Source organism: Myotis nattereri (assembly GCF_964212035.1).
Source record: "Myotis nattereri genome assembly, chromosome: 2".
Taxonomy (NCBI): Eukaryota; Metazoa; Chordata; class Mammalia; order Chiroptera; family Vespertilionidae; genus Myotis; species Myotis nattereri.
In genome coordinates, this window is record NC_138076.1 from 59,937,654 (window position 1) to 59,947,224 (window position 9,571).

The following is a 9,571-nucleotide window of genomic DNA, read 5'->3' on the forward strand; positions in this document are numbered from 1 at the left end:
ACAGCTGATTCTCATAGCCACTTGGCCTGGAGGTCAAACCCTCCCTGGAATTAGCTACAACAATCAAGATTTATAAGACTGCGAACAAAGACCACTAGGGGGTGCACCAAGGAAGCACAACAAAATGCGGAGACAAAGAAACAGGACAAAATTGTCAATGGAAGATCTAGAGTTCAGAACCACACTTTTAAGGTCTCTCAAGAACTGTTTAGAAGCCGCCGATAAACTTAATGAGATCTACAAGAAAACTAATGAGACCCTCGATGTTATATTGGGGAACCAACTAGAAATTAAGCATACACTGACTGAAATAAAGAATATTATACAGACTCCCGACAGCAGAACAGAGGAGCGCAAGAATCAAGTCAATGATTTGAAATGCGAGGAAGCAAAAAACACCCAACCGGAAAAGCAAAATGAAAAAAGAATCCAAAAATGCGAGGATAGTGTAAGGAGCCTCTGGGACAGCTTCAGGCGTACCAACATCAGAATTATAGGGGTGCCAGAAGATGAGAGACAGCAAGATATTGAAAACCTATTTGAAGAAATAATGACAGAAAACTTCCCTCACCTGGTGAAAGAAATGGACTTACAGGTCCAAGAAGCGCGGAGAACCCCAAACAAAAGGAATCCAAAGAGGACCACACCAAGACACATCATAATTAAAATGCCAAGAGCAAAAGATAAAGAGAGAATCTTAAAAACAGCAAGAGAAAGAAACTCAGTTACCTACAAGGGAATACCCATACGACTGTCAGCTGATTTCTCAACAGAAACTTTGCAGGCCAGAAGGGAATGGCAAGAAATATTCAAAGTGATGAATACCAAGAACCTACAACCAAGATTACTTTATCCAGCAAAGCTATCATTCAGAATTGAAGGTCAGATAAAGAGCTTCACAGATAAGGAAAAGCTAAAGGAGTTCATCACCACCAAACCAGGATTATATGAAATGCTGAAAGGTATCCTTTAAGAAGAGGAAGAGGAAGAAAAAGGTAAAGATACAAAGTATGAACAACAAATATGCATCTATCAACAAGTGAATCTAAGAATCAAGTGAATAAATAATCCGATGAACAGAATGAACTGGTGATTATAATAGAATCAGGGACATAGAAAGGGAATGGACTGACTATTCTTGGGGGGGGGGGGGGGGAAGGGGTGTGGGAGATGCGGGAAGAGACTGGACAAAAATCGTGCACCTATGGATGAGGACAGTGGGTGGGGAGTGAGGGCGGATGGTGGGGCGGGAACTGGGAGGAGGGGAGTTATGGGGGGAAAAAAGAGGAACAAATGTAATAATCTGAACAATAAAGATTTAATTAAAAAAAAAAAAAACATATTGATTTATTGGATTTTTTTTTTAAAAAAAAGGAAAACCATCAATAAACAACAAGAAAGGCCACTGCATGGGAGAACATATTTGCCAAAGTTATCTTAGAGAAGGGTTCAAGCTCCAAAATTTGCAGGGAACCCATACAACTTAACAAAAGGAAGATAAACAATCCAGTCAAAGAATGGGCAAAGGACGTAGACACTTTCTGAAAAAGGACATACAGAAGGCCAAGAGACATATGAAAACATGCTCAGAGTCACTAATCATCCAAGAGATGCAAATCAAAACAATGAGGTACCATCTCACACCTGTCAGAATGGCTATCATCAACAAATCAACAAACAACAAGGGCTGGCCAGGATGCGGAGAAAAAGGAACCCTTGTGCACTGCTGGTGGGAATGCAGACTGGTGCAGCCACTGTGGAGAAGAGTATGGAATTTCCTCAAAATGTTAAAAATGGAACTCCCATTCGACCCAGTAATCCCACTTTTAGAAATATATGCCAAGAAATCAGAAACACCAATCAGAAAGAACATATTCACCCCTATGTTCATAGCAGCACAATTTATTGGTACAATAGCTAAAATTTGGAAACAGCCTAAGTGCCTATCAGCAGATGAGTGGATTAGAAAACCGTGGTACATCTATACAATAGAATACTACACTGCTATAAAAAGAAGGAACTTTTACCATTTGCAACAGCTTGGATGGACCTGGAGAGCATTATGCTAAGTGAAATGAACCAGTCAGAGAAAGATAAATAGCACATGATCTCACTCATTTGTGGAATATAATGAACAACATAAACTGATGAACAAAAATAGATCCAGATACAGAGAAACACTGAACGAAAAGTCAAACCTCAGAGGGAAGGCCGGAGACGGGGTGGCGGGGGGGGGGAGACACGGGGGTGGGGTGGGGGGGGGCGGCGTCTAAGAGATCAACCAAAAGACTTGTATGCATGCATATTAGCATAACCAATGGACAGGGACACTGGGACGATGGGGGCTTGTCCTGGGGGGTGGGAGTGGCCAGGGAAGGGTCGATGGGTGAAAAAAGAGACATATGTAATACTTTACACAATAAAAATAAAATGAAAACTGTAAAAAAAAAAAAAAAGATTAGTACTGGGCTGTAATATACAAAACTGTTCTCTTAATCTCTATGCTATCTTGCAACTACACAAATAGTTATGGATAAACTGGCTTCAAAATAAAGCTAGATATGTGAGCAGAGACTAGATTATAAAGTGTTGTGAAATGCTACACTTTATGGCATTATGTAAGGACTAGAGGCCCGGTGCATTAATTCGTTCAGGGGTGGGGTCCCTTGGCATGGCCAGCGATTGGGGCTGATCAGGGGGCCAGCCGGCCCTGAGAAGGGACTGCGGGAGGTTGGCTGTGGGGGCACACTGACCACTAGGGGGCAACTCCTGCATTGAGCATCTGCCCCCTTGTGGTCAGTGCACATCATAGCTACCAATCGACTGGTCACTTGTTTGCTTAGGCTTTCATATATATAGATTGCTGATTTTAAAAATCTTCTCATGACTCCCCAAAAAACAAGGATAACAAAACCAGGTTTTTATTCTGAAAACATAATTTTGACAGCAACAGCTAGTATAAGAATTCGTTGGGGGGGGGGGGGGGGTTTGTTTGTTTTTTGGTTTTCTTTGGTTCATCCTCTCCTGAGGATATTTTTCCATTGATTTTATTGAGAGAATGGAGGCGGAGAGACAAAGAGAGAGCGAAAGAGAGAGAGAGAGAAACACCAATGTGAGAAAGACACATGGATTGGTTGCCTCCCACATGGGGATTGAGCCTGCAACTGAGGTATGTGCCCTTGGCCATGATCAAACCCGGGACCCTTCAGTCCACGGGCCAATGCTCTATCCACTGGGCCAAACTGGCTAGGGCAAGAATTGCTTTCTAAACTTTAAAATGTTTAACAAATATTTACCATCATAGGATTTTCCATTTTAATTTCCGTTAGTTGAAATTCTATTGTAATTACCCAAAAAAGTTCTATGAATTCAGTAACATTTTCCAATGAATGTTTGTCACTCTCCATACATCTGGAAAGCAACAGTACAAAACCATGAGAGCTGCATCTACAGACAACACTGGCATGCACAAGGATTCATGTGCACCAGGCAAACCCTTTCAGACCAGACACTAGGAGAAGGGAAGCAGTTTACAGGAAAGAGGAAAACCACTCGGAAGGATTTTGCCTATTTCAATGGGGTACCTGCACAGTGCAATTCTTTCATGATTCAGCACCAAAGTTAAACACAGGTGGTGACTAGAACATCCCTGGAGGATAATAATGGGGGCTGGTGGAGAAACAGACCAGCCGGAAGCACTAGGGAAGGATTCATATTTGGTTGCCAGGCATGGCAATGAGCTCTGTTGGCATCCCTTCAGTCCTTCTGCAGGGTGACAGTGATACTAAAGAATCAAACCCAGCGATAACAGGAAGAGCAGGTGAGCAGGGAGGTGGTGAAGTAAGGTAGCCTCTTCTGCTCTAGCCATAAATATAATTACTGTATTTAAACCTCAACCTGGACAGGTACGTTAACTCACACACCGGAAACAGGCGACCAACCAATGCAATGAGCCATATACCCAGTGTCCAATCTCACTGGTATTTTGACTGATTACTACAAGGCATGTTAATGCCTCAAAACAGAGAGACAGAGGAAACTATTAGGCACAGAAAATTAAAAGGTGCTGCAGAGAAGGACTAAAATTAGAGGGTTCGCGCTGCATTTTCTACCACTGCATCACCCACTCCATGACCTTCCTGAAATCAAGCTTCCCCTCTGCCTTTGCCTTCAAACCACTACATATTTGGTTTTAAACTAGTGTTTAATCATAAACCAGCTCTGCTACATTATTAATATTCCAAACAGCATTTCCAACCAGATACTATCCAACAGAATTATGTTGAATTACCTCAAAGAGAAGCATTCCTACATTTGTTTAGAATTGAAAACTAAACTAGCCTGAGGTTAGGTATAAATATACTATAAAGTATCTATGTACAATTTGAAATAAATAAAAACAAGAGTCATAGAATGATAGTAATTGGCAGAATAACAACCACTAGCCCTTACCTCACTCCTTTGCCTTCCCTCCCAAGATAAAATAAATAAAACTTTAACTCTGATGTGGCAATAATACATTAGCTATGTAAAAATCACAGATGGAGAGTGGAAATGGCAAGGACATACTGACATGGACTCGGGTCACCAAAGTTTTACAAGGTTATTGGAGTTTCCTGACCTTGGGTTATTCAAAGCAGCAGCTAAGAATAAAGATAGAAGATCATATTATAGATAATGTACATATTATATAATGTTCTATTATAATGCATATATGTCTATATACATACACACACACACACACATGAATGACCCACTTATGTTTCAATATATGTAAAGTATAGCAGAAAGGAAAAATGGAGCAAGAATATTAGCAAGCAAGAGAAAAATTTACACTATAATCTTCCTCACTTTCCAAAATACTTTATAAAATAGGCTTTGGAACCAATATTTTATCTTCAAATTAGGGGTTCTCAGAGTTAAAGAGGTTGTGGCCATGAGAGAGTCATTCGTTCGGCTCCTTTTGGCAAAAACAATACTTTAAATTATGTGTTTTGGTTGTAAAGGCAAAGCTAAGGAGACAAGTAAATCTGGACACTGAAAATAAACCCAAAAGTGAACACACTGCTGTCGTTTCAAGTGCCCACAGCAGAGCAAAAAGTATGTAAATATATGAATCCATTTATTCACATATCTGCAATAAACACACTGCCTTCCTCCCTATGGCACCAGGAAAAAAATCGCTTATTTTAGCTTGATTAATTACATTAAAATCATATACCAAAACCTTTAAAAAGATTTGGCTCTCTGCTAATGATGAACAAAATACTAGAGTTGCCACATCATTGCTGAAAAACACTTTTAGATGGGGTGGGATGGGAGTGGGAAGATGAGCACATTTACCATGCACTATATCTTTTATCAGAAAACACTTCCCCAACTTTTTTAAACATAACTTTCTCGCAGAAGTCCTACACAAATTATGAGCAAGCTACAATAAACCAGGAATTTCCAGATTTCAAAAGTATGCATACTAAAAAGAAAATGTGTGAAATCATGCATAGCCACAGATTTCCTGAAACAAATACACAACATGCAGATACAAACTCCACACGGAAGCCATGTGTGACCAAAAAAAATGTCCCCATATGTCTTCCCTTCTCCCTCCCTCCATCCCCAACACTCAAATGCAAAAAGGGGCATTTAATTTCTCTTCTAAAATTATGCAACACAAACACTACTAATGGGAAATTACCTTTAGTAGCCCTGACTTTTCCAAGTTGATGAATGAGGTAAGTTACTTCTCCTAACTACATTACTGGGATTTTTCCACTCTCAGTTCAATTCAAAATACGGTGTTTATTCTTCTCCCAACCTCCTCATACACACCCCCCTTCACATCTTTCTAAGTCACCTTCAGATGCTCAAAGTTTCAGTCCAGAAAAGACACCAAAAGTTAATTTCTTAGACTTCCCCTACTGTCTAGTGGATAATGCTACTCACATTTCACATTCCTTTATTTAGAGTAAAAAGTCTAATGTTGAAAGTTATTTTATTTTTTCAACGTAAGTATATTTATTTAAGGATAAATGAATTATTTTTCAGCCCTTTGCTTTGGAATTCTTGAATATGGTGTTTTCCATAGCATAATCTTTAAACCTAATTTTCATTTTTAAATACTTTAAGACATATTGAAATATAAATGAACTGAATATGTATTAAATTTGAACTAAGAATAAGCTAACACCTGACATCAATAACTCCTCAATGACTTCAAGGCAGGTGCAGGCAACGATTGCAATTGTTCTTGATTCACATCTGCTGGGAAGACTTCTTTAGCGTCATTTAGAAAGTCACCTTTTTCATCCAGAATAATGGCCAGAAGCCTGGAGTTAACCTTCAACACATGTTAACCCTAAGATGTTGATGAAGAAGCCTCTAAAAGGCCGTCTTCTTTTTTTAATGGGAGAGAAGGGGATGGAAGATCTTGCCTCTGAGGCACAGCTGGGAAAGTAACAACCCTTTAGTGAGGAACCCCAGGATAGCTCATCTCATCAATGCAGACTTTGAATAAATACAAGCCCTGACTTTCACCCACCCCACCTCCACCCTCCACCCCCCACCCCCACGCCCATCCCGGTCCCCAGGGCTCTGGATTCCTCAGAGAACGCACCGCCCCACTCCCCCACCAGCCCTCCCACCCAACACACGCGCCCGTGCAAGCGTGCGTCGGGCATCTCCACATCTTCCACAGAAAAGCACCGCAGGACCTGGGGCCGGCTCCGTCCCTCAGGGAGACACCCCAGGGGCCCGGAACCTTCGTGGGCTGGTCCACAGGGATGCGCAGTCCCGGCACCCGGGTGGGTCGGCGCCGGGACGTGCCCTGGCAGAGGAGCTCTGGGCACCTCGGCGAGACCGTCGCGGGGGAGGGCAGAGTTAAGCTTCGCTGGACGTTAAAGAATCGGAGAAGCAGAACTTCCAAAGTCCCCCAGCTGCCTGCGCAAACCAGCCCGCAGCCAAGCGCCCGGGAAGAGGCTGAAGCGCCCTCGCCCCGGGACGGGAGTAAAGGCACTCACCTCCACCCATCTCTGGGCTTCGGCGAACGCCACGGCGCAGCCGGCCTCGTCCTCCTGCATCGCTGCCAGGACCGGGGCGACAGGGGGAGAGAGACGCGTGGGCGCGGGGAGGGGCCGGGGTCGCTCGCGGTCTCGGCCGCCCCCCCCCCCCCCCAGCCGCGGCTCCGACTGCGAGGCGCTCGGGTCCTCCCTCCCTTTGTTGCGCTCCGCAGATCGGTAAGGTCTCGAACCTACAAGAACTTGAAGACGTGGCTCTCTCCGGACTCTAGAAAACTACCCCGGTTCCGCCGGGACACAAGCAGCGGGGAGGGCGACCCGTGGCGGCGCGCGGCTCCGACAACTGTTCGGACTTCAAAAGTCGCTGCAAGTCGCTGGGCGCCACTGCCCTCCCCAGTGGCCCCGCCCCAGCCCACCCCGGGCCGCCCAGTCTCCGCTTCCGCCCGCCCCCCTGCGGCTCCCCCGGGCTCCCCGGCCGCCACTGCCTTTGTGGTCAGCCTGTCTGGGCCCGGGGATGCCACGGGCAGCCCGGGACCCGGGTCCGGGCCAATCTCCCGCTCGCGCTGCCCGCCTGGACCGCAGCTCCACCCCGAGGGGATGCGCCCCCGCGCCCGCATCCCTCCCGCCTCCGCCCGCCCGGCCGCCTTCCCTCTCCCGGGGCCGCTGGAAACGGCGCCCCGGCGACTCGAGGCCGCCTGAATACCAGGAATAGCTGCACACAATTGCACCTTTCCCGGCCAAGAAACTTCCCCCGCGGGCAGCGCGACCCCGCCCAGCCCGCCGCCCGCACCTGTGGCCCGACCCTCGGCGCGCGGCTCCCGCTCCAGCCGAGCCCGCGGTCACGGCTACGGCCCCGCGGCCAGGTGCGCGGTGGTCCCCACCCCAGGCTTCCCAGGCCCTCCTGGCGGCAGGTGAGGGTAGTGGCCTGGGCGCACGCCGCCCATTTCCCCCAGCCTAGCGCGCTCCGCCCTGCTTCCAGGTGGGTGAGGGGGGTACCTGCCCGCGCGCAGCGGGTTGGAGTGGGGGGATCCGGCTTTTCTCCCGCCCCTTGCCCTCTCCGCCCGGTTCGGATCCTAGGACCGCCCTCACCCTGAGCGTCCGTCCGTCTACCCGCGGTGGTTTGGGTACACTCAGGGGCCATGAGCTGACGTATCCCCAGCGTCCCTGTGTAGGTGCACAGTGCTGGGGGGTTGGTTCGCTTGGGTTCTTTTCACACACAAATCCGATCCTAAAGGAGCCAGCTCACCTGTCTTGACTCCCGTGGGACCGCACTCAGATGCTGCTGAAACCCGGTAATGGCAGCAACCAAAGGGTAACTGCAGCAACCTTGGAGGAATGTAAGAATGGATTCTTCCTCTTTTAAACTCCCTTTTTCTTTCTCCTGGTTGATTGTTTACTCTTGATGATGAAATACGACATCAAATATTTAACGATTGTTTACACTTTGCCTTATTCATCACCTTTTCTGCTGAAGTTTTTTTTAAAATATATTTTATTGATTTTTTACAGAGAGGAAGGGAGAGAGATACTTAGAAACATCGATGAGAGAGAAACATCCATCAGCTGCCTCCTGCACGCCCCCCACTGGGGATGTGCCCGCAACTCAGGTACATGCCCTTGACCGGAATCGAACCTGGGACCCTTCAGTCCGCAGGCCGTGGATCCATCCACTGAGCCAAACCGGTTTTGGCTCTGCTGAAGTTTTAAAGCAAAGATATTGTGATATTTCACTCCTCAATATACATCTCAATTTTAAAAGAACACTTTCTACATAACCATATTACCATTTTCACAATTAACTAAAGCTAAAAATAATTACCTAGTATCAATTGTTATAGAACGGAAAGTGTCCACCTACTAGCTGAGCCAAACACTAGACACTAAGAATTGAAGTGGAGAAATGTTACCTTTTTTAAAAATATGCTTTTATTGATTTTTAGAGAGAGAGGAGGGGAGAGAGAGGTAGAAACATGGATCAGCTACTTCCTGCCAGCCCCCTACTGGGGATCGAGCCCAAAACCTGGGCAGGTACCCTGATTGAAATCAAACCAGCAACCTCTTGGTTCATGGGTCTATGCTCAACCACTTAGCCACACCAGTCAGGCACTGTTGGCTATTTTGTTAGGGAAGAGTTAGGGAAGCTAATGCTCAAAAGCCCGATGGAGTGTAGGTTACAGATTATATAGGGCAAAACCACAACACACCATGGGTTGTGGGGGTTCCATTGAGCGGGGAGCTGATTGTTGTGAGGTGAGGTAAAGGTAATGAATTATTTCTTCAGGTCTGGAGGACAGCTCTGAGGTCTGTTTCCAGTGTCCCTGTCAGGTCTCATGGGAAAGTAGGCAGGGTGGTCGTTCCAGCTTAGGAAGTGAAACCTAAAGATGTTACCTTTAGCCTGGCAGAGGTCCAGACCTTTGGACCTTTAGTCGGGTCCCAGCTGCTGTCTTCTGCTGCCTGGAGGGTCGCTGATTATCTGGGGGTAGGCTAGGTCTCTGAAGAAGGGGAAGGAGAGGAAAGAGAAAGGGAGACAGAGAGATGATTTCTAGCGTTAGGATTTA

General features: G+C 46.1%; 1 protein-coding gene across 6 annotated transcripts in view; it reads right to left on the reverse strand.

Annotated features, from left to right (window-relative positions):
- Positions 1-7,405, reverse strand: part of LMO7 (LIM domain 7) — a gene marked incomplete at its 5' end in the record, with an annotated part of 216,571 nt that extends 209,166 nt beyond the window's left edge. For all 6 annotated transcript variants that reach the window (XM_081084184.1, XM_081084183.1, XM_081084182.1 and 3 more), the window contains one exon: positions 7,017-7,405. In XM_081084184.1, coding sequence (XP_080940310.1) covers positions 7,017-7,076 — 60 coding nt within the window. The remainder of the gene's footprint in view (positions 1-7,016) is intronic.
- Between the last annotated feature and the right edge of the window lie 2,166 nt (positions 7,406-9,571).